Source organism: Sorghum bicolor, chromosome 1 (assembly GCF_000003195.3).
Source record: "Sorghum bicolor cultivar BTx623 chromosome 1, Sorghum_bicolor_NCBIv3, whole genome shotgun sequence".
NCBI classification, from domain to species: domain Eukaryota; kingdom Viridiplantae; phylum Streptophyta; class Magnoliopsida; order Poales; family Poaceae; genus Sorghum; species Sorghum bicolor.
In genome coordinates this window covers 74,777,179-74,798,026 of record NC_012870.2, presented here as the reverse complement: position 1 = coordinate 74,798,026, position 20,848 = coordinate 74,777,179, and the positions used below count along the sequence as shown (strand labels likewise).

Below are 20,848 nucleotides of genomic sequence, written 5' to 3'. Positions count from 1 at the left end.
AATTACACAGTTTGGTCGGAATTGACGAGACGAATCTTTTGAGTCTGGTTAGTTTATGATTGGACAATATTTGTCAAATACAAACGAAACTATTACTATTTACATTTTGCAAAATATTTTGTAAGTAAACAAGGCCTCGGCCGAAAAAAATGGCCTCAGCACTTTTGAACGCCACAATTCCTTTTTAAAGCATGAACGCCACAAAATTTGCTGCTCCTCACAACTCACATGAATCCTCCTCCTATGTGGCCTCTGGAGTATGGACTAAGGCCTTGTTAGTTTAAAAAAATTTGCAAAATTTTACAAATTCTCTATCACATTGAATATTGCGGCACATATATGGAGCACTAAACATGGATGAAATATAAAAAAATAACTGATTGTATAGTTTGTTTTTAATTTACGAGACAAAACTTTTAAGCCTAGTTAATCTATAATTAGACAATATTTGTCAAATAAAAATAAAGTGTTATAGTGTCCATTTTGTAAAAAAATTTGGAACTAAACAAGGCCTAATAATGATACGAAATCCTGGCAAAAAGGATTAGTCTGTGTGTTTGAGCTTATCAAGTGAATCTGTCAGCTATTTAATGGTATTTTTCTCTCATAACAAATCAGCGAATAGTACTTTCAGCTATGAATTACCAGCCAAGCGAACATATCTATGGCACGAAAGAAGTGAGGAAATCCAAGGTCTTGTTTAGTTCTTTTTTTTTTTTCAAAATTCTCTGTCACATCAAAAATTTCAGCATATACATGAAGCATTAAATATAGATAAAAAATAAATATATAGTTTGCTTATAATTTGTAAGACAAAATTTTTAAGCTAGTTAGTCTATGATTTGACAATAACTGATAAATACAAATAAAAATACTAACAGTCAAATCTAAACATTTTTACCAACTAAACCTAAATAATTGTTTTTTAGGTCGCGAAAAACACGTAGAAAGCTCGCGAAACTGCAGTCCGCCGAAATGCGCAGTGCATCGGAAGGAAGGAGAGCTGCCTGGAGTGAGCGGCTGAAGCGCCGAGCATGCAGAGGCAGGCACACCACCAGAACCAGTCGGCTAGCCCGGACACTGCTACCACCGCACTGCCGCCCACTGCGCCTGTTTTCGCTTCGGTTTGCCCCAGAAGAGGAGAGCCTGTCGCCCGCCTATCCAAAGCTCAGCAGCATCCTTCCCTCCCTACTCCCCTCTCACACTCTCCCCAAATCCCAATCTCCCACCACTCTCCCCCCTCTTCCGCCATGGTCATGGACAAGTCACAACCGCCGCCGCCGCCTCCTCCCTCCTCCTCGCTCAAGTCCCTCAACAAGGCCTCCTACAAGATCTCCAAACCGTCGTCCTCCACCTCCGTCTCCTCCGCTCCCGCTCCCGCTCCCACCATGAGAGCGCCTTCCCCGCCGCCGGCGGCTCCTCGGCCACCCGCACCGCTCCCGCCGCCGCAGGCCTCCTCCGTCCCTGCCGACCACCCGCCACCCCAGCCGCCGGTGTACAACATCGACAAGTCCAACTTCCGCGACGTCGTGCAGAAGCTCACAGGCTCGCCGTCCCACCTCCTGCCGCCGCAGCCGGCGGCCGCCCCGGCCCCCGCCCGCGCCCCTCTCATGGCGCCACCACCCCCGCCTCCCCTCATGGCACCGCCTCAGCCGCCGCCGCCTCCTCCTCCGCCTCACATCATGGCGCCGCCGCCGCCGACGGCGATACCCTCCCGCCTCCACCGCATCCGCCCGCCGCCGCTGGCCCCGCCGCGCCCGCCGCCCATCCTTCCGCCGGCGCCGCCGGCGCTCTCCCCGCTCCCGCCGCTCCCGGCCGTCTGCATGACCGCGGAGTCGCCCATCTCCGCCTACATGCGCCGCCTCCGCGGGATGCCCTCGCCGATCCACGTGCCCACGTCGCCGCTCGGCTTCGGCTGCTTGCCCTCGCCGCGGACGCCGCCGTCGCCTGGCGTGCCCATGCCGGCCACCAGTCCCCGCGTCCGCGACCCGTGACGCAGACCGTTGCGCCGCCGCCGATGTGTACATACGGCTGGTGTAGGAGAGATCTGGCGAGGCGGCGGGCGGCGACCAAAGGAGGAAGCAGCAAGCAATACCTTCACATTCTGTTAGCTCTCATCTCTCTCTCTCTCAATTCTCAAAAGCCTTTAGCTCAAAAATTCTTTCTTTTTTCTCCCTCCTAGCGTGCTCCACCTGCCTTGATATTTTGTTGGTGTATATGGGACATGCGGCGCTTGGTTGGCAACCAATATGGATTGCTCATGTTTGGCTAATCTTTTTGTAACAAAGCTTATGCAAGCAATATGTATGGCGGAATCTCATATCCAAAACTTCTTTAGGATGATGATATATAGTAAGTAGTTTTTATCTTTGATGGGACCCATCTACTCTTGATTGGCTAAACTTGCAGTTAAAAGTAAACTCATTTCAACTGCAATGTTCTTGCTTGTGACTTGTGAGGTCAAAAGGATTGGGACTAGCCTAATCTGGTTTCCTGTGCATGCGATTCGATATAAAGACTTGGTCTTTGTTCTGTGCTGGATATTTGGATCCTTGTTCGTAATAGATTTTGTTCGGTAGACAATTGCAACTAAGCTTTGGTTTCTGGTGTGACATGGACCTCGTTTGTTTTGTGGCGCACGGACGCACGGTGGCTCATCTAATTATGGTCACATGAATGAATTACAAAGCATGTTTGGTGACACATCGCCGTTTGGCCCTGCCCTCTCTTTGTCAATCATGGGCTTGTTCATCATGATTCATGAGTAGTATTGTAGAAGTTTTTGCGCTGGGCATTGAAGACTCCAGAAGTTCTTGGGGGGCAATTAGGGCATGTTTGCTTTGTGCCCTCGAGGCAAACCCCCAGAAGCATCCTGTCCTGGGTGTCCAAAATCAGATGTCTGAGAGCTACGCCGGCGCCAGGGAGTTTTGCATGAGGTTAAAGCAAGCAAACCCTCAATGCTCGTCTGGATGGTGTCCTGGAATCACTTCCAAACGGCCTTTCCAAATCTGTCTAGCCTAAGCCAACAACATTCATGAAACGGCTGGAGGCTGGTTTTGCACAGATTCTCATCTTATTGCTTCTTACTTCTTTTTTCCTTTTTTTCAGTTAATTTTTTAGTGTAAAAGTTAAAATGGTTTATATTTAAGTTCTCCAACCACAAAAAGTTTAGATTTTTTTTGAACATATTTTTATTTACATGATTCATGAGTACTGTAGCAGTTTTTGTGCTGGGCATTGAACGCTCCAGAACTTCTTTGGGGCCAATTAGGGCCAAGCATGCATCGTAAGGCTAGGCGACCAAAATCACACGCCTGATGAGAGCGACGCCCGCGCAAGGCAAGCAGGTCCTTGATGCTTGTTTGGTTGGTGTCCTCAAGACCTGTCTGGCCTAGGCAACAACATACAACCATTAGGCAAGTGCTAAATTTGAATGCCTAAGATTGTTGTCTAGGCCAGGTAGCCTTTCCAGGTGCAAACCAAACATGGCCGCCACACGACATGGGTAAGGATCAGGTGTCGCAATCTTTTGCGATTGAGGTAATCTTTTTTTTTTTTCGAAAGATCCGTTACCGGCTTTCATTGATCTAGAAAAGGGCAAGTTACAGTATGAGTTAGCGGCACAAGGCGCGCCGCTAATACAAATTGTTCAGGAACCAAAAAATGGTCCCAAGCCACCCCTGAATCTCTAATAATGATTTACATTAGTAAAATAAGACAACAAGTAAAAACAAGTTTTCTAAGCGGGAGCCGTCGTTGTCGACCGATGTTGAATGAGCTGCACTAGGCCTTTGTTCCCTGCAGTTATGCAGTTCCGCACTGCATCATGGATGGAGTGTACAATCTGCTGGACCGTGTTGGAATTTTTCTTGAAAACCCTGTTGTTCCTTTCCAACCATAGCTCCCAGATGGCGATGACGATTACCGAACCCACTCCAGGACGAGCAGACTTTGAAGTGTCAGCAATCAGCGCAACAAACCAGTCTTGCAAGTTTTCCTCGTGAGTCCAGTTTTCAGGCCTCAGGGAGGGGACCTGAGCCCAAATCCCCACATGCTTCCAGATTTCCTTGGCCGTTGGGCATTCGCAGAAGAGATGATGTGCCGTTTCCAGGTTTCTTAGGCATAATTGACAGAAATATTCGTTTGGCCATCCCCTGACCTGTAGACGGGCTGCTGTCCAGACTCTATTTTGTAGCAGTAGCCAAAGGAAGAATTTGCATTTAGGAGGCGCCTTGATCTTCCATAGCTGCATTGCATGCTCGCACTTGGTTCTTGCAATGTAGTGTGCAGCATAAGCAGAACTAGCTGAGTAGACGCCATCAGATGTGAGCACCCAGGTGATGGTGTCTTCTTGAGAATCTATGAGCGTTATGTCTTCCAGCAACTCCCAAAGTTCAATGTATTGGACAATGATCTGTTGTGTTAAGCTGTGGTCAATATCACTGATCCATCTATTGTCAGTCAGCGCTTGCGCCACGGACCTATTTTTCCTTTTGCTATGCTTGTACAGCTGCGGAAAGCGTGTAGCCAGAGCTTGACCACTGAGCCATCTTGATTTCCAGAAGGAAGCTCTCTTGCCATTTCCAAGCTGGATAACTGTGGCAGCGTTGAAAACTGCTTTATCCTCCTCAGTTACTGGAATTTCTAGGCCTTCCCACGGTCTTGGTCTTTCTTCCCAACTAAACCATAACCATCTGAGCCTAAGTGACCGGCTAAAATAATCCAGGTCTTTGATGCCGAGACCGCCATTAGGCTTAGGTGTACAGACTCTTGGCCATGCCACCTTACATTTTCCACCGGTGAGCTCCCCATCACCAGCCCATAGGAATTTCTTTCTCATTTTATCAATTTCCTTCAAGAATTGTTTTGGCGCCTTGATAACAGTTAGTAGATACACTGGCAGCGAGCTGAGCACTGATTTCACCAGCTCCCGCCGGCCCGCAATATTGACAAGCTTCCCTTGCCATCCAGCTAGCTTGCTCCTTGCTCTATCTTGTATGTATTGCAAGTGTACCAGCCTCGTTCGCCCAATAGTGAGAGGCAGACCTAGGTATTGGATGGGGAAGGATACTCTACTTCCTGTGAAGTCACAGAGTATTTCATCCATGTTTAAGTCAGCACACCTGATAGTAGCCACTGAGCTTTTTGCCATGTTTATGTTCAGGCCAGTAGCTTCTCCGAACGCCTTCATTGTCCTCATGATGCAGGCAATATCTTCCTTAACTGGGTTGGTGAAAATCATGACATCATCCGCGTATAGCGAGAGACGAAGCCTGGCTTGTCGTCCTTTTAGTGGTGATAAGTGTCCTTCCTCAGTGGCAATATCAAAGATCCTGCTCAGAGCATCCATCGCCAAGATGAATAAGTAAGGTGACAGTGGGTCGCCCTGTCTTAACCCCCGCGCATGCATCAGCTTTGGACCTGCGCTCCCATTTAGCATAACTCTTGATGATGAGAATCTGAGCATTGCTGTTAACCAGTTCGTCCACCTTGTACTGAAGCCTCTATGGCTCAACATCTGTAGTAGATAACGTAAATGATTTAAAGCTACGGACATTACCAATGAGAGATACGATTAAACTAAATTTCTTTACATTTGTGTTATCGTGGTAACACAAATGTAAATGATTTAAAGCTGCAGACGTTACCGATTGGAGATACGAGCGTTACTGTAGAACCAACCAAACAACACGTGTTAACCAAATATGAATGGTTGGATCCGGAACTACTAGCTGCTTGATAAGCTGGTGGTAACTCGTTTTTCTCTACTGGATGACTGGCAAGAGCAAAAAATTCTCTGTTTTCCACTGTTTTAGTTTTAACCTCCCTGATTCCTGAAGCTGTCGACGTTGGAACAAAGGTGGTTCTTTGGCCGATTGATGAATGTGGGACGAGCATATTTTAGTTACAAGCTTTAAATCACTCTCTGGGATATGCCTTTCCACAATTGCTGAGTTTCTGGTCAACACTCAATTGGGTGGTGTTGATGCGAGGTGCTCCACTAAGGAGAATTTTACTGTGAACCAAGTTGATTGAAAAGCGGGAGCTGAGAAGCACAGATGTCCATTTCTGTCAAAGATCGATTTATCGATATCATAGGTAACAGTTACTACGAAGTCCAATTTGGAAAGTGATGTGCTGAGAAGATGCCAGTGGTTTGTTTCCTTCCTGTAAACTGCGTTTGTACGGTCAAATTATTTGATTATCTGGTGTGTTTTTTATCGTCTGAATGCATTGTATACTAGTAGCATTTCACTTTCAATATACTTTTCCAGCTGCTTTGGTTGTTTATGCCAACACCATCAGGTTGGATTTGTGCTGGGTCGTGCGGTTTCTGCGCATCACGTTGTGTGAGCATGGCCTTGACTGTGTGTCAGTGTAAGGATTGACCAGTATGGGGAACACTTTGCAGCAGCAGTAGTTATAGCGTTGTCAGTACACAGTAGCATCCGTTTAATACTCTAGCTTGCACAGATGGAAACAGGACGTTGCAATTACAAGAAATTAACGGCCACTGGCAAACCACTAACCAAAAGTACAAAGGCAAAATGTGAAATAAAACGGTGTGAATGTGAATGAAATCTCCCAAAATCTCTATGGTCAGTCGGTACGTTTGTGCAGAGAGAAGTAATGCTTGTACATGACTCGTCCTCGCTTGGTAATCAATTCATATCCATGATGATGACTCGTCCCCCGGCGCAACGGCAATCTGACCGTGCACGAGCAAGCCCGAGCGGGTCAAAGCGTACATACAAGGCGTGCTCCTTGGGCAAAAACCGGATCCTGAAGCAAATGGTCCTCTTCATTCAACTCGCAACTTGCCGTCCAATACGGGCCGGTGTGCATCTGAGTTCTGACGTTGTAGTAGTCATACTTCTCCTAGGCCATTCCTCTTCCGTTTCTTGGCAAAACTGCTCCTGTTCAGTGCTGCATCCGATCTCATTGCTCAGTCTGTTCGGTTGTCGAATCTGAAGTTAGTTCAGAACGCAATTGAAGGCTGTGCGTTCGCTGAATCTGAAACTGCATGTTGCTCTACTGCTCTGGATCCTCTCCTGGATTTCAATGCTGCCTATCTATCTGTCACTGTCAGGATAATATACCATTACGGGCCAAGAACAAACCCGAAGCTAGTGCCATCCCAAACAGCGCGTGCAAGCGCACGCAGTAGTACTTCGCCATGAATATCTTTGTGTTGTCCTGAAGGCGTGTGATGTCAAACTGTATCAGTGCAAAATGGCATCTTCATTTTTTCAGAGAAACGCAGGGGAGAAGAGTGATTTACCTCGTGATTTTTCAGCACATAGTCCACAACCAATTTGCCCATGGGCAGAGTAAGGGCACAGAGGACCTGAAAATTATTGTAGCAATGGTTGAGCCAACAACTGCAATTCAAGATCACTAATTTTTTTATGGGGCGGTATGATCGGTTGAAAGTAGCTCACAATGCAAGCTGGTGGGAGAGATCTACATAAGCCAAATGCAGCCAAGAGAATGTAAAGCGTGAGAATCCCAATTGACACTATCCGCGATCCTGCTTTAGTGCCAATTCTTACCTGTTGGCAGATTCAGGTACACAAAACCCGTATTGTAATAAAAAAAAGTTATGGGTGCGAAGTCAAAATTAGTAAAGGAAATTTGAACTTAGTTTTATGGTAGAAGAAATACCAGTGGAGACATCTTTCCAACAGCAAGGTCTCCATCAATCTACATAATAAAAGGGTGTATCTGCTTATAAGAATTTTTCTCAGTACAAAACAAAGTAATACTACACTGGACTACTTGGGGGGAAAAAATTGTACATTGGATACTGTATTGTCAGCCAGAGCTATACCTGATGGAAATGGCTGCAGAAGAGTATCAAAGTAGTTGTCAGCCCAACAAGAACAGACGAAGCTATAACTGTTTTGGTGAGAGGGAGAAGTGCCATTCCGCTGACATATCAGAATATTTAAAAAACCATTTAGGTTGAGTTGCAAGTGAAATAATGGTCTTCAACTAAGTTGTACAGCAATTAGGGAACCTCATTGTTCCAGAAGATACCTTGAAATATTTGTGTTGCTGTTTGAGAAGTAAAAACCTGTGGTGGCCAATGGACCAAATGCAGCAAAACACAATGGCTCACCTAGTCCTTGATAACTTAATCGGAATGGAGGACACTGAGGAAATGCACAAAGTCAAAAGAATGAAAGTAAAGAACGAGAAATATTACTCTACCTACTTGAATAATGGCTTATGGCTTAAATAGTATTATGTGTACAAGAATTCAAAGTCAATACAAAGAGCCAAATACAAATGGTCTAACCAATGATACAGACCGTTAAGATATACTACACTGGTTCCTTGAAACAGGGAGTGAAGATAATAATACCTGGTAAACATAACCACAGAAGATTGCAGACATCACCAATAAAATGAATCTGATATCCCTGGCTTCTGCAAAGGCCCAAAATAGCCCTGCAAAGCCGAGGAATAGGGAAATGTTTGCGGCATTTTGTGTCATTGCTCGACTGCATAGTCAGTTAGAACATAACATCATGTGTCACTTCTAAAAACCAACCATGCAAGCCATTTACGATGCTATTAGTTCTATGAAACAAGAGTACAGTACCTGCCAGTAATGCTGACAACAGATTCTTTCTTGTTCTTATCAGCCCCTGTATCCGAGTCATAAACATCATTGCTGCAGTGAAGTCAAACAAGGATTTTACTTAAATCTTTGTTCTAAGCTTTTCAACTAATCCACACGATAAGCCCCTGCTCATTAAAGCATGACGTAAACGTTGACAACAATTTTCCATTTTAAAAATCATTTTTACCTGAGATTGAGCCAAGTGATCACGAGGACTGCTGCTGTCAGGAGAACAAAATAGCGCTTGGTAAAGAATAAACCCGCATGATGATAAGCAGAAGCGCTCCCTACCTGCAACCATACACAAATAGGACAAGTGTAAAAAGGGAAAGGCATCCAAAATTGCAAAACAATGTATGTTGCCACAACAATCCTAATTCTGAACGACTTCTAGGCATCCAGTTCTGAATTGCAAAGGGAGAAGGGTCAAAATTTGCGCTCTTGTTGCCAGTACGTCGCATTAAGGAGGCTTGGGCTTGCAACAACTCACGGTGAGTGGCACTAGCGCCACGGAGTAGATGGGTAGCTTTGCCGCCCTCCATAGCAGCGTCGCGCGCGACAGCTCACCGGCTTCACCGGAAGCGGCTGTAACCGAGCACCGAGCTCGCTTGAGAGCTCTTGGTCTCCTCGCGGCGGCAGTGGCAACGCTGCTACGGTGAGGCGAAGACGCGAGGGGTGAGACGAGGAGAGGCGCGAGGGCAATGCCGGCGAGCGGCATCAGCCGCGGCGGGCGCTAGGAGTGAGAGCCTCGGAGAGTTTAGGCGCGCGGCACTTCGTCGAGCGCGTGGCGGACGCCGGCGGCTGCGAGCGGCGGAGGTGCGTTCGCCGGGCCTGCATGGATAAAGAGGATAAGGGCAACGTCCAACGGTGGGGATCGTGCCATCTGTATACATCCCCTGGCACATACGTCCGACGTGGACTCGATTAACCATGGAGAGAGAAGCTACCCGGCGTCTCCTCTCCGGCGGCCCTCCGGCACCCCGCAGTAACCAGACCTCCTCAATTAACCAGACTTACACAAATCTGAATGTTACATTTTTTTTATGGATAGAGAAAGTATATAGAAAACGACATGTAAATTGGCAGTGGGAGTTGACCGGGGGAATTTTAACTTTTAGTTCCAAATTTATTGTTTAGTTTGCGAAGGAAAATAAGGGCATGGGTAACGGTGCTAACTACGTGGAGGTGAATGATAAAAGTAAGACTATTTTATGTATTTTTATTTTTCTATGTATTATTGAATTTACATGTTGTTCTCATAGATTTTTGAACTATGTGAAATAGATCAGTTATTTGTTTATTGACTACTATCTTTTCTATTTTTTCACTATCCACATTATAATAACTAACCAAAAAGCTAGCTATTGGAGACACCCTATGAAAAAGAATTCTAAGCGAATCCATATGTCTCCATTTCGGGGTGAGGTTTTGAGTGTAAAATTATAATGACCATTCATGATAAACAATGAAGATGTATTTTTTCATTAAGAGCATAATTCACACCATTACCACGAAATGTTTAGCGAAAGTGGACACTCTAAAATTTAATTTTGCTTCTCACCAAAATTCTCATCCCACAAAACAAAAAGATTTATGAACTTCTATTTCCAAACTCTCATTCACTCCTTTCAATTAACTACAACAAAATGGAAGTTAAAGGAAAAGGAGATAAGGGGCAATTTAGTTTTTTACATCATTTTTTTGAAAAATAATTCTGTCACACTACAACAAATGCAAATGGTAGAAAAATAATTAAAAGTCTGTTCATTTGACTTTATCTACTGAGTTTTTTTTACAACAAATTAGCGAACAGTCCTTTCAGCCATGACTTATCACTTATTAAACAGACTCTATTTATTGGACCTAGGTTCTCTGCTCCTTCTGTACGATCCCATTGTAGATTGGTGATACCTATCCATACAACCAAATCATACATCCACCATAGTAGTCCCCAACGCGTGTAATCCTACGCCTGTTAGATATTCGAGTGCCACATGTAGTGCATCAAGGGTGATGGCGCGCGGGGGGTTTCAGCCACGGCAAATTTGTGGTTGTGATGGCGTGTTGCGCATCAAGGTTGTGATTGTATTCTGGGTTTATGTTTGGTTGTGATGTCCATATAATTTTCTTCCTAGTGCACCTTGCACGCGTCGCGCACCGGCTACAGACTATCAAGATTCAAGGATGATGTTGCGGGCTAGTCAAGCTGGAACACAAGGGCTACGCGCCTCTCGATCGCTCTCGGTGCTACGCCGCCCCGAACGTGGTAGACAGTTGCGGCTTCGATCATGTGTGCATGGACGGTGGATCGTACCCGCGTCAAGCCTATACGCAGCACGACACACAACAAACACACGGCGGCACATCGCTTTTCTCAGGGCCGGGCACGGCAGACGGAAATGATCTCGTCATGATGCGGCCCCGGCGATGGCGACGAACGACAAGCCCAACAGCTGGCGGCACTACGTGCGTACTAATGGCGTCCAGGCCATGCCTGCCGTGTGTATCCACCGGCGCCGCACTGACACTGACATGGTGCGACACCAGTGCCATTTTCACCCATGCCGCCATGCGCGCACCTTTTGTCATCGGAAACGCCAGAAAAATACCGCCGCGTCGAGACAGCTAGCCAGACAGACCCGTGAGTTTCTCGCGGGAACAGCCGAACAGGGGGGACGCAACAGTGGTCCGCTCGGTCGTTTGGCGCCGCGCCGGGGTGCGCTCCCGTGTCTGTCCATCTGCTGATCTGCATCTACTTGAGCCAGACGCGTGGCCACCGTTCGCGTCTTGGTGGACGCTGATCCGCGTGTGTTCTGCGGCCACCAAGCGCAGCGATGCCGAGTTGCCGACGTGCGGAGGCCCGGTGGTCTCTGCAGGAGTGCAGGACAGCAGATCCGCTCTTGAGAGCAAAACTAGCAGCGGGCCGTTGGATTTGCTGGGCGTTGTAATCCTCCTCCCTTTTCCCCTTGGAATCGCGGAAACCTGATACATTTCACTTGATTCATTCAAGGTTACGCTGTCCCGTGTGCTCTTTCAAAGTTACAAGTGCTCATCGGCCAGCATGGTAAAGTGCTAGCTTCTTTCTCCCTTTTCTTTTGAGACAACTGTTGGTAAGAAAGGACTGCGCATCATTGAGTGACTCGAGTCTGAATCATCCATGCAGTCACCGGTTGCATCGACAAAATTTGCTCAAGAAGCCACAAAAAGCCTGGAAGGAAGCCAATGTACCAGCCGCTTGCGCCTCTGTTTAGTACCACCTCGCCACTCCAAGCTGCACAGCACCAGCTTAAATAGCAGTCTTGGTAGCCCACGCTCGCCGAGCTCAGTTGCGTGGGCTTGTAACCCAAGTGGGGGCATCAAGGTGGTGTGGATGTTTGGTGCGGAATCTGGGCCTGGGCTCTTGATGTGCCTTGGCTGGCCTGCCCGTTCCAAGTTGGTTGTGGCCAGCGGAGACTTGGGCGGAAGCTCTTGGCCTCCCTGGACCTAAAGTGGCAGGAACGGCGTGAGGCTGGTTTCACAGAGCAGCGATCACTGTCCGCTTCCAACGGTGGAAGGATAACAGGCCGCTGCATCATGGGTCCCGCTTCAGGCCCAGACTCCTACTATAACAGACCACCATCTTTTTTTCCCCTTCCCATCTGTTTCTTTTTGGCCTTTCTCAGGTTTACATTTTATGGAATTTTTTCTCTTAGCTGATAGATCTATCTTTTCTCATATTTATCTTCTCCTAGCTGATAGCTCCAGAGATCAAATATTATTGCAAACTAGCAGGCTAGTTGACTCGATGCTTTCTTGGACACGGCAGATTCACCCTGGTATCTCAAAAACAATCAGTGCTACAGATATTTGCAGCAGGGATAAAACATATCAATTAGAGAACACGAGGACCAATACATCAGCACATCCTTCCCTCATGTCACAATTGTGACAAATATCTAAAATACACCAGTGTACCAACACAATCCCGCCAAAATCCAAGCATTTCAGCCGGGGTTTACAACCAAAACAATATTACATGAATATTTTGAACACACCCAACACCAAACGTAGAAGCATCACATGGAACTGCAGCACTTGCTCTTTGGGATTTCCTGCGCCGGACCTGGGACAAGGACCTTCGTCCCTGCCATTGCTGGGGCAACTCCATTGCTCTTTGGCTCCGACACCATGTTCTTCTTGCTGTGAATTTTGAAGATCTCTGTCAAGACAGTTTGGAAAGCACTCTCTACGTTTGTTGCCTGGAGCGCAGAGGTCTCCAGGAAGAAGAGATTCTCCTTCTCGGCAAACTCCTTGGCATCTTCAGTGCTCACGGCTCGCTGCTCCTCGAGATCACTCTTGTTGCCAACCAGCATTATCACAATGTTCTTGTCAGCATGGGCTCGGAGTTCATCTAGCCAGCGGGGTATATGATCGAAGCTCTGGCGTCTGGTGATGTCATAGACCAGCAAAGCTCCCAGTGCACCTCTGTAATAAGCACTTGTCACAGCTCTGTACCTGCAGTTGGGTGTAGCCAGCAACTCAGCATGAGAAGTTCAGGAAAAAAAGAAGTGATGGAAAGCAGGCACAAAAATTCACAGCACCTAAAAATGACTACTAAAGATGTGCTATAAGGCCACGGATACAAACCAGGACCCAATATATGAAATAATTTCCATGGGTCAGCACTCGCTAATCAGAACGCTCGAACACTATAATATGATGAACAAGTCTAAAGCAAGTGATGATTCTAATATGCAGAGTACTTTGAGAGTGCGAATGTGAGTCATGCACATTGTAAGTTTTCTTGTCAAGAGCAAAGAATTTTGTTGCCTGAAGAAGATAATGACAAATTGATGCTTGTATTCTACTCCTACGAAATTCTTCCCGTTCTAATGACAGGACCTGACTCCCGAGCATGACATGCTCAACCTATTATGGCATATTTACTGCAAAATAACGAGTACAATGACATGCTGACTCGAAGTGACATAGTCCACAAGCAAATGGAGCTCAAATTCAACCAACATGGTAGGCCTCCCAATCCTATCATAGAGGTCAGAGGTCACCAACAAAAAAAATTCTTCAAAGGTTTTAAATTCTTGCAGAACATTTCATTGTACATCTTGCAGGCCTGTTCATTTGTTGTACTACAGAATCACCAGAAACTTTAAAGGTGTTGTCAATTGCGCATTAAAGAACGTCAGGTATCAGACAGTAGATGAGCAAAGTACAAGGCAAATGTGAACAACAACTCAGAATTTGAATAATAGTATTCCCATTTGCTCAACCTCCCTGTCAAACAACTTCTGTCAATGCAGAACCACCACCACCACTACTAACTACTGTATAGCACACGTTTACTTCCTCAAAATTTGTTTTCTAAAACTACAGAGCATGCGCATGAGTTCAGTAAAGACTATAGTAGGAGCCAACAGGATTCGTCCTGCCTCAACAATTAAAGACTAACTGAACCTTGCGCATGAGTTCAGTAAAAGCACTGCAAGCATAGAGTTGCCAGATCTAATCACCTAGCAGCACATTGTCCTGTGCTGGTAAGGTAGGTGTGAACGCGCAAAAAGGAAAACATTTCACAAGTAGAGATCCACCATTGCGCTCAACGTTTCAGCTACCGCTACAATCTACAGAGATCTAATGCGCAAGAGGAACGGATCGAGGAGCATGATTTGCGCAAGAGACGGCCAGTGAGTAAAGCAGCGGCCAGGATCGGGAGCAGAGCGGGGAGGCGGACGGTGGCTGCTGGTACCTCTCCTGGCCGGCGGTGTCCCAGATCTGGGCCTTGACGCTCCTGTGGTCGATGACGAGGGTGCGGGTCTGGAACTCGACGCCGATGGTGGCCTTGGAGTCGAGGCTGAACTCGTTGCGGGCGAAGCGGGCGAGGATCTGCGACTTGCCCACCGCCGAGTCGCCGATCAGCACCACCTTGAAGACGTAGTCCACCTTGTCTCCGGCCCCCGCCATGCCTCCTCAGCTGGCTAGTGGTGGCGCTCTCTGCTCCGGCTTTCCTTCGGGGGTCGCGAAGGAGAGAAGAGGCAGCGGCCAGCGGCTGCGCTAGTGGAAGTAGAGTGCCCGGGATGCGTGTGCGCGTGCGCTTTTTTTAGTTGGTGGTTGTACTATGATTTTTGAAAGCAGGCGAGACGACACCGGTCGGTCTTACGAAAGTATCCCTGACCTTTTTTTTTTTCTGGTCTCACCGAACTAGGCTTGTTTACTTTCTAAAAAATTTTGCAAAATTTTTCAGATTCTCCGTCACATCAATCTTTAGACACATGCATGAAGTATTAAATATAGACAAAAATAAAAACTAATTACACAGTTTGGTCGAAATTGACGAGACGAATCTTTTGAGCCTAGTTAGTCCATGATTGGACAATATTTGTCAAATACAAGCAAAAAAACTACAGTGTCGATTTTGCAAAATATTTTGGAACTAAACAAAGCCCTAGTACCATTCTACGTAGTTCTACCAACAATGGAGGCTGCACTGCTACTAGTGGTGAAACCTTTTCATGCGTGTGTGACGTGTGTATGCAAGAAGGGAAAAAAAACTACCAAGAGCACCTTGCGAAAGCAAATAAATACTGTACAAAGCACAGGCAGTCGTGCAGGAATAGAGACTGAAGCTGATCGCAACCTGCCATAATTATTCTTTGGACATGATCGCGGCCTTATTTTAAAAAAAAAAAAAATCAGTCCATTCGCAGGCAGCTTTGGGTAAAAACTAGTAGCAAGCGGGGAGTGCCATGAGCCCATGATGTAGTAGCCATGCCTGGCTGGCCCGTGGGAGTGGACAACACGCTACCATTGGGTGTCCATGGCGAGACCACACAAGGACTGTGACTCTTACGTGCGTCGGTGCCTGTGGCCTTTGCCGGTCCCGGGAAGGGAAGGTATTGGCGACTTCACCCGTGCAGTGCAGTGGCTACCTTTTGTTTGTTTGTTTTCTCCCATTTTAAGCAAAGCTATTACTGTTTGGTAGATTGGGGCGACTCGGCGAGTGGCAACCGCGCAAAGAGGCTCAAGAAGGATGCAACCTACAACTACAAATGGCCAGTCGTGGGTATTAGCTGCGCACCCTGAGGTCCTATTTGTTTCACTGAGGCCACGATTTGTTTTCCAGTTTCTCGATCGGGTACTATATGCACAAGTCATTCTAATCCTCCATGAATCTGTTCGTTTGTCTAAAAAACAATATCTGAGAATACACTGTTGAATTGTTGATAAATTTACTCAACATCTCAGGCTATTGTGAAATACAAAAGCTATTTGTGAATTATATATGCGGTGTGAAAAAAAAACTAAACAATTATAAAATCTACCACCTTTCTTTATCTTCTGTGAACAACTACAAAACATCTCTTTTGTTTACACCCATTTGGAAAAACTAAAAACGGATCCCACGTGCTGCGAAAATTATACTATACGGAACGTTTGCTTCTTGTTCTATACATTTGGCTCGATAATAAACCAAACAGGACTTAGGTTTGCTGGCACAAGATTTTTTAAAAGTCTTTAGAAATAATTCTTTGCATTAAGCCAAAACCGACCTTAGCTCAGTTGGTAGAGCGGAGGACTGTAGTGATTGCAGAAAAATCCTTAGGTCGCTGGTTCGAATCCGGCAGGTCGGATTTTTTTTATTTTTTTGGGTTTATTTTTTGTTAATGTTTGCTGTATGTTCACGATTTTTTTTTCTTTGCTAATGTTTGCTGACGGTTTGTTTTCTCTTTGTTATTAATGTTTGCTGGGTGTTCACGATTTTTTTTCTTTTTCCTTTGTCAATGTTCGCTGCGCGTTCACGATTTGTTTTTTTCTTTGTTAATTAATTCATGTGTTCTGTGCGTTCACGAGTTCAATTCCAACTCATAACTCAAGTCCCAGGTTCTTTACCCTTCATCATCATCAGTCACAGAAAACAAACAAGATCAAGCAATCAAATGGTAGCCACTAAACAGTTTTTCCATTTGAGACGTCCTCCTTGGACGGTAGTACTACTAGAAGCTACAGACATCGCTAACTGGCAACAGATTGTGCTGTCAAAAAAGGTTCGGGAAAATGCGTCAAACTCAAGCTCATCACAACATTGCATTGCATGCAGTTTAAACGCATAGAGTTGTTTCTTCTCCCTCTTCAAGCCGAAGACCATTTTTTTTTATCAGTACGTACGTCGCACGTTTTGCCTCTCATCTCCTTGGCAAGCTCGAGCTCTGGGGCCTGGTCATGGACCTGCTCCTGCTGCCCCTGCGGCTGCCGTTGCCGTTGCCGTCCCTGCCCCGGCCGCCCTTCCCCGCCGACCCGGGGCTCTGGCTGAGGCGCCGCGTGAGCCGCCTCCGCGAGTTCCAGCCGGCGTTCCCGAGCGCCGCCTGCGCGACGCTGTCCTTGGCCACCTCCCGCGCGCGCTGCGGCTTGACGGCCTGCTTGTTGAGGTACTCGATCCGCGGGAGCAGGCCCGACACGGCCTTGCGGAGCGTGTCGTCGCCGGTGTTGGCCTGCACCGGGTTGCCCAGCAGGTTGATCGCCCGCAGCGAGCCGTAGTTGGCCACGAGCTGGCCCAGGGACTTGGCCGTGGTGATCTTGTTGAAGCTCACGTCCAGGACGGCCAGCTTCAGCAGCCGGTGAAGCCCCTCCACGTCGCTGATCTTGTTCCCGGCCAGGTACAGCTCCCTGATCGCCGTGCAGCTCGACAGGCCTGAAACGGGAGCAATTAGAAACACACGTTAAATTCGTCTGCTGTACATTGTCAACCCACAGTTGCACGTAGTATAAGGCTGAAGACCACTGTAAACTCTGTTGGTATACTACTAGTAGCTAGTACGTATGTGTGTGCAAATTTCAGACTTGTCTGGTGAAAGGACCGAGAGGGCAGGTCCTAACGGGTGCCAAACATAGCCGAGCGGCTGAGCCAGAGGTCATAAAAAGGGGCAGGGCAGCGGCTGGACCAGCTGTCGGACGTGGCATACAGTCATGCATGCACATAACATAAGCAGTGTGTTTTTGGGAACGATCGAAGTTGGGAGGGACAGATATGATCCCCTGGAATCCAATCCAAAGGTCTGAACCTGAACTCTGAACAGGCATTGTACCAGACAGGCAGTGAACATGGGACGCGCCGAAGCGTGTCACGGGGATCGCAGGCTGAAAAGATAAAGAGCAGTACGCGAAATGCCGAGATGTCCGCATCAGATATCTGAAGCATGTGGCACCCCATTCCTATCTGGCGACATGCGTAATGGCGTTCTGGTTACCAGTACCGCACAGCACTCACACGGACACGGCCACACGTCCAGACGGCAGACGCCGCATATGATGGTTCACTCACAAGTCACAACGAGCTAAAACCGCAGGACCCTTTTCCCATGATGTCCAGCAGGAACCCTAGCCCTGCAGCTGTGGTGTGGTATGGACCATGCTATGCTTATGCTATGGCTTAGCACGAACAAAGGACCTGACGAAGATCTAAAAATGCCAAAACATCCAGGGTGTCACACATTACTACTGATACGCGCATTGAACAATATTCGTGCGGTGCAAATAACTCCAAGCAGGCTAGGCACTGTGTTTTCACCTGACACATATTCAGGGTACAGGCAGGCAGAAATGCAGATGCTAACTGGTAGTAAGAAGCACTAAGTAAAAGTCATGTTGCATTGCCAGGACAAGGACGTGCTTTGCTTACCATGCCCGATCCGTGAGATCCGGTTGTAGCTGAGGTTGAGCACCCGCAGCCTCGTCAGCTCCCGCAGCCCCTCGATGATTGCAATCTTGTTCCTCGACAGATCCAGCGAATGCAGGCCTTTGGGCAACGATCCAGCGCTGATTTCAACTGCGAAACCAAAGGACAATTATGAATGTGTCAAGTCGAGTAACAAAAACGAAATTTACTCGTGTTAGTTACTGATAGTACAATCTAGAGATGTAATTACACGAGTAGAAAAATTTTTAGTGTCTGCGATCAGGAATTACCAATCGTGTTTCCAGACAGATTGACGGCACGGAGGGTCGAGAAAGCCGCAATCGTCGGGACGGTCTTGAGCCCCATGCCGGCGATGTGGGCGACGGAGGAGAAGGTGTTGAGCGTCTGCACGATGCCGCTCGCCTGGGCAGCCTCGTCCGCCGCGCGCCGCTTCGCCTCCGGGTTCCTCTTGCCGCCGGCCGTCGCCGTCGACAGCTCCACGATCTCGGAGCACCGCTGCCGTCGCGGGCGAGCGGCGCCTTCGCCGCCGCTGCCGTGCCCCGTGGCATCGTCCTCGTCGACGGCGTGGAACGAGCCGTCCCCGAGGCTGTTCACCCACGCGCTGACCCGGTCCAGCGGCGAGGCCTCGGCGGAGAACGCGACCCACTGGCTCGTAATGGGGTCCGCCTCGATGGCGACGCCTTTGTTCTTGGCGTCCGCGGTGACCGCGCCCAGCGTGTCGGACGTGTACCCGTCGTGCTGGTGCGCGGCACCGCCTTCTTCTTCTTCTTCTTCTTGCCCCGGCGATGGCGGCAGCAGCGTGGGCATGGTCGCGCTCGCGCCCGGCCGGTGCAGGTTGCGGTGGCTCCAGAGGAACATCTGCCACCACAGCTTCCGGCTCCTGGACGGGAGCACCTGCCTCGACGACCGCTTCTTCAGCATGACGCGGTCGGCGGAGCACGAGGTCCTGAAGGACGCCGTCGGGCTCGCGTCGATCGCGCCGCTGCGGGCGGCGGTCGACCTTCCGGGAGGCAGGATCTTCAGGTCGTTGTAGGAGCGCGACTTCGCCGGCAGGTCGGACCCTGCCGGGACGACAGACCTCGTCGTCTCGATGTTGGAGCAGGAGCGCATCAGCTTCGGCGATGCCGTTGGCGACATGCGGCCAAGGCTGGAGCGCTCGCCGTCGTCCGGCTCGGTGCTCTTGGCATCGCTGTTGCCAGTTCCGTAGCTGCTGTGACCGGAGGAGCCAACGCCGGCGACGAGGTCGTCGTCGGCGGCGGACGACTCCTTCTTAGCTGCGGCCTTGTCGCCATTCTCGCCACTGGCATGGCGTGGCAGCTGGGCGGCTGCGTGAACGACAAACCTACTGTTGCATGCAGACGCAGGAACGCTGCTGTCTCCGCCTCTGCTGACGACGTCGTCGACAACAGTGTCCGCCATGTCCATGAACTCCACCGGCTTCACCTTGGGACAATCATTGCCACTACCCTTCTTGACGTAAGCGCCCTTGTTCTTACCCTGCCATTGATGAACAAGTCCAAAGTCACTAATAATTAATGAGTAGCTCCGCCAAAATTCAGCGGCGAAAGACGAGTCTCATTCCGCCACCAAACCTTGGATGCCTTCCTCTTGCCGCTGAGCAGGCCGGAGAAGCAGTTCATCTTGCCCATCCCGGCCGCGCCGTCACACGGCACACGCGCACGGCGCAGGGCAGGCAATTCTTTGATGCCTCAACGAACTTCCAGAAACGTTGCCGAGAGAGTAGGTAGGCGTTTTGTTCCGGGGGAGCACCCACGTCCGGCGGAGAGAGCCGGAGAGCGGAATGTCACCTGCATGCGCCCGTGCCGGCGCGGTGGTTGATGCGCCGGCGGCCGGCGGCGAAGGCCACAGCGATGATCGGTACAACCTCTGACCCTGCATGCAGCGAGAGCCCAGGATGAGATGAGAACAATAGACATGGGAACCAGGATCGATCGCAGAGGAGAGGGGAGAACACAGGGTACCTTGAGATGCAGCAGTGGCGGGCTCTCACGGCGGGCGGGGACTGGGAAGCAGAGGAGATGGGAGATGAGAAGTGTCCAGCCCGGCTCCGGCGGTGCTAGAAATAGTGCGAGGGCGGAGCGGAGGGAAGAGCGGTGGGGGCGGATCGCCACGCTGCCGCTGGTCGTTGCGTTGCGGGAAACGACACTGCGGCCGCACGGCAGCTTCCGACGTCACCACGCCCCCGTCCCCCCGTCCCACCTGACAGTTGACAGAAGCACCATTTGGATGGCTCGATCCATTCGAAGCGGCGCCGGCCTTCTATTCGGCTCGTGCAGTCCTGCTAATCTCTAGCTCGCGGGCGTACGTGACGAGCTAAATAAACATCGGATAGCGGTTTAGTAGTGGATTATATTATCTGCATATATAGTAGATTACAGATAGCGAATGTTATAGCTGACGCTAAAGTCTAATAATAAAATATTTAAGATAGTCAAAATTTAGACCATGTATCAATACTAGATTGGCCAACGCGCGCCATAGCTCAAAATTGATGAAGTCTTATTTATCAG

General features: G+C 48.6%; 4 protein-coding genes and 1 non-coding gene across 6 annotated transcripts; 2 read left to right on the top strand and 3 right to left on the bottom strand.

Annotated features, from left to right (window-relative positions):
• On the top strand, positions 897-2,378 carry LOC8081916 (vegetative cell wall protein gp1). The gene has a single exon (XM_002468314.2). It carries the CDS (start codon positions 1,035-1,037, stop codon positions 1,992-1,994), a length of 960 nt encoding a protein of 319 aa, XP_002468359.2. The 5' UTR covers positions 897-1,034; the 3' UTR covers positions 1,995-2,378.
• Positions 6,394-9,632, bottom strand: LOC8081915 (2-carboxy-1,4-naphthoquinone phytyltransferase, chloroplastic). 2 transcript variants are annotated; one of them, XM_021455742.1, is made up of 11 exons: positions 9,577-9,632; positions 9,120-9,460; positions 8,817-8,920; positions 8,609-8,680; positions 8,369-8,507; positions 8,041-8,156; positions 7,832-7,931; positions 7,666-7,704; positions 7,443-7,553; positions 7,283-7,348; positions 6,394-7,197 (listed from the first exon to the last, which is right to left on the bottom strand). In XM_021455742.1, the coding sequence occupies exons 2-11, from the start codon at positions 9,345-9,347 to the stop codon at positions 7,087-7,089; spliced, it is 1,086 nt and encodes a 361-aa protein (XP_021311417.1). In that variant the 5' UTR covers positions 9,348-9,460; positions 9,577-9,632; the 3' UTR covers positions 6,394-7,086. The 2 variants fall into 2 exon arrangements, with proteins under 2 accessions (XP_021311417.1, XP_021311419.1); XM_021455744.1 differs by lacking the exon at positions 9,577-9,632 and having other exon boundaries at positions 9,120-9,479.
• LOC8081914 (ras-related protein Rab11D) lies at positions 12,475-14,752 on the bottom strand. The gene is made up of 2 exons (XM_002465682.2): positions 14,373-14,752; positions 12,475-13,123 (listed from the first exon to the last, which is right to left on the bottom strand). The coding sequence occupies exons 1-2, from the start codon at positions 14,585-14,587 to the stop codon at positions 12,685-12,687; spliced, it is 654 nt and encodes a 217-aa protein (XP_002465727.1). The 5' UTR covers positions 14,588-14,752; the 3' UTR covers positions 12,475-12,684.
• Positions 16,169-16,254, top strand: TRNAY-GUA. The gene is given in 2 exon segments: positions 16,169-16,205; positions 16,219-16,254. It is a non-coding gene; the product is annotated as a tRNA-Tyr (tRNA).
• Positions 16,535-20,645, bottom strand: LOC8081913. Its single transcript, XM_002465681.2, has 5 exons — positions 20,300-20,645; positions 19,910-20,210; positions 18,587-19,814; positions 18,300-18,446; positions 16,535-17,312 (listed from the first exon to the last, which is right to left on the bottom strand). Exons 2-5 carry the CDS (start codon positions 19,964-19,966, stop codon positions 16,807-16,809), a joined length of 1,938 nt encoding a protein of 645 aa, XP_002465726.1. The 5' UTR covers positions 19,967-20,210; positions 20,300-20,645; the 3' UTR covers positions 16,535-16,806.

What these genes read in the sequence shown, in the direction of transcription:
- LOC8081916 (XM_002468314.2), top strand. Translation starts at nt 1,035, where the DNA reads ATGCAGAGGCAGGCACACCACCAGAACCAGTCGGCTAGCCCGGACACT.
- LOC8081915 (XM_021455742.1), bottom strand. Translation starts at nt 9,347, where the DNA reads ATGCCGCTCGCCGGCATTGCCCTCGCGCCTCTCCTCGTCTCACCCCTC. An exon ending in TCTGCAGCCATTTCCATCAG is followed by an intron (nt 7,705 to 7,831) that starts GTATAGCTCTGG and finishes TTTATTATGTAG; the next exon opens with ATTGATGGAGACCTTGCTGT. An exon ending in CTCTCCCACCAGCTTGCATT is followed by an intron (nt 7,349 to 7,442) that starts GTGAGCTACTTT and finishes AATAATTTTCAG; the next exon opens with GTCCTCTGTGCCCTTACTCT.
- LOC8081914 (XM_002465682.2), bottom strand. Translation starts at nt 14,587, where the DNA reads ATGGCGGGGGCCGGAGACAAGGTGGACTACGTCTTCAAGGTGGTGCTG. An exon ending in GACACCGCCGGCCAGGAGAG is followed by an intron (nt 13,124 to 14,372) that starts GTACCAGCAGCC and finishes ACCCAACTGCAG; the next exon opens with GTACAGAGCTGTGACAAGTG.
- LOC8081913 (XM_002465681.2), bottom strand. Translation starts at nt 19,966, where the DNA reads ATGGGCAAGATGAACTGCTTCTCCGGCCTGCTCAGCGGCAAGAGGAAG. An exon ending in GCAAGAGGAAGGCATCCAAG is followed by an intron (nt 19,815 to 19,909) that starts GTTTGGTGGCGG and finishes CATCAATGGCAG; the next exon opens with GGTAAGAACAAGGGCGCTTA. An exon ending in GATCTCACGGATCGGGCATG is followed by an intron (nt 17,313 to 18,299) that starts GTAAGCAAAGCA and finishes CTCCCGTTTCAG; the next exon opens with GCCTGTCGAGCTGCACGGCG.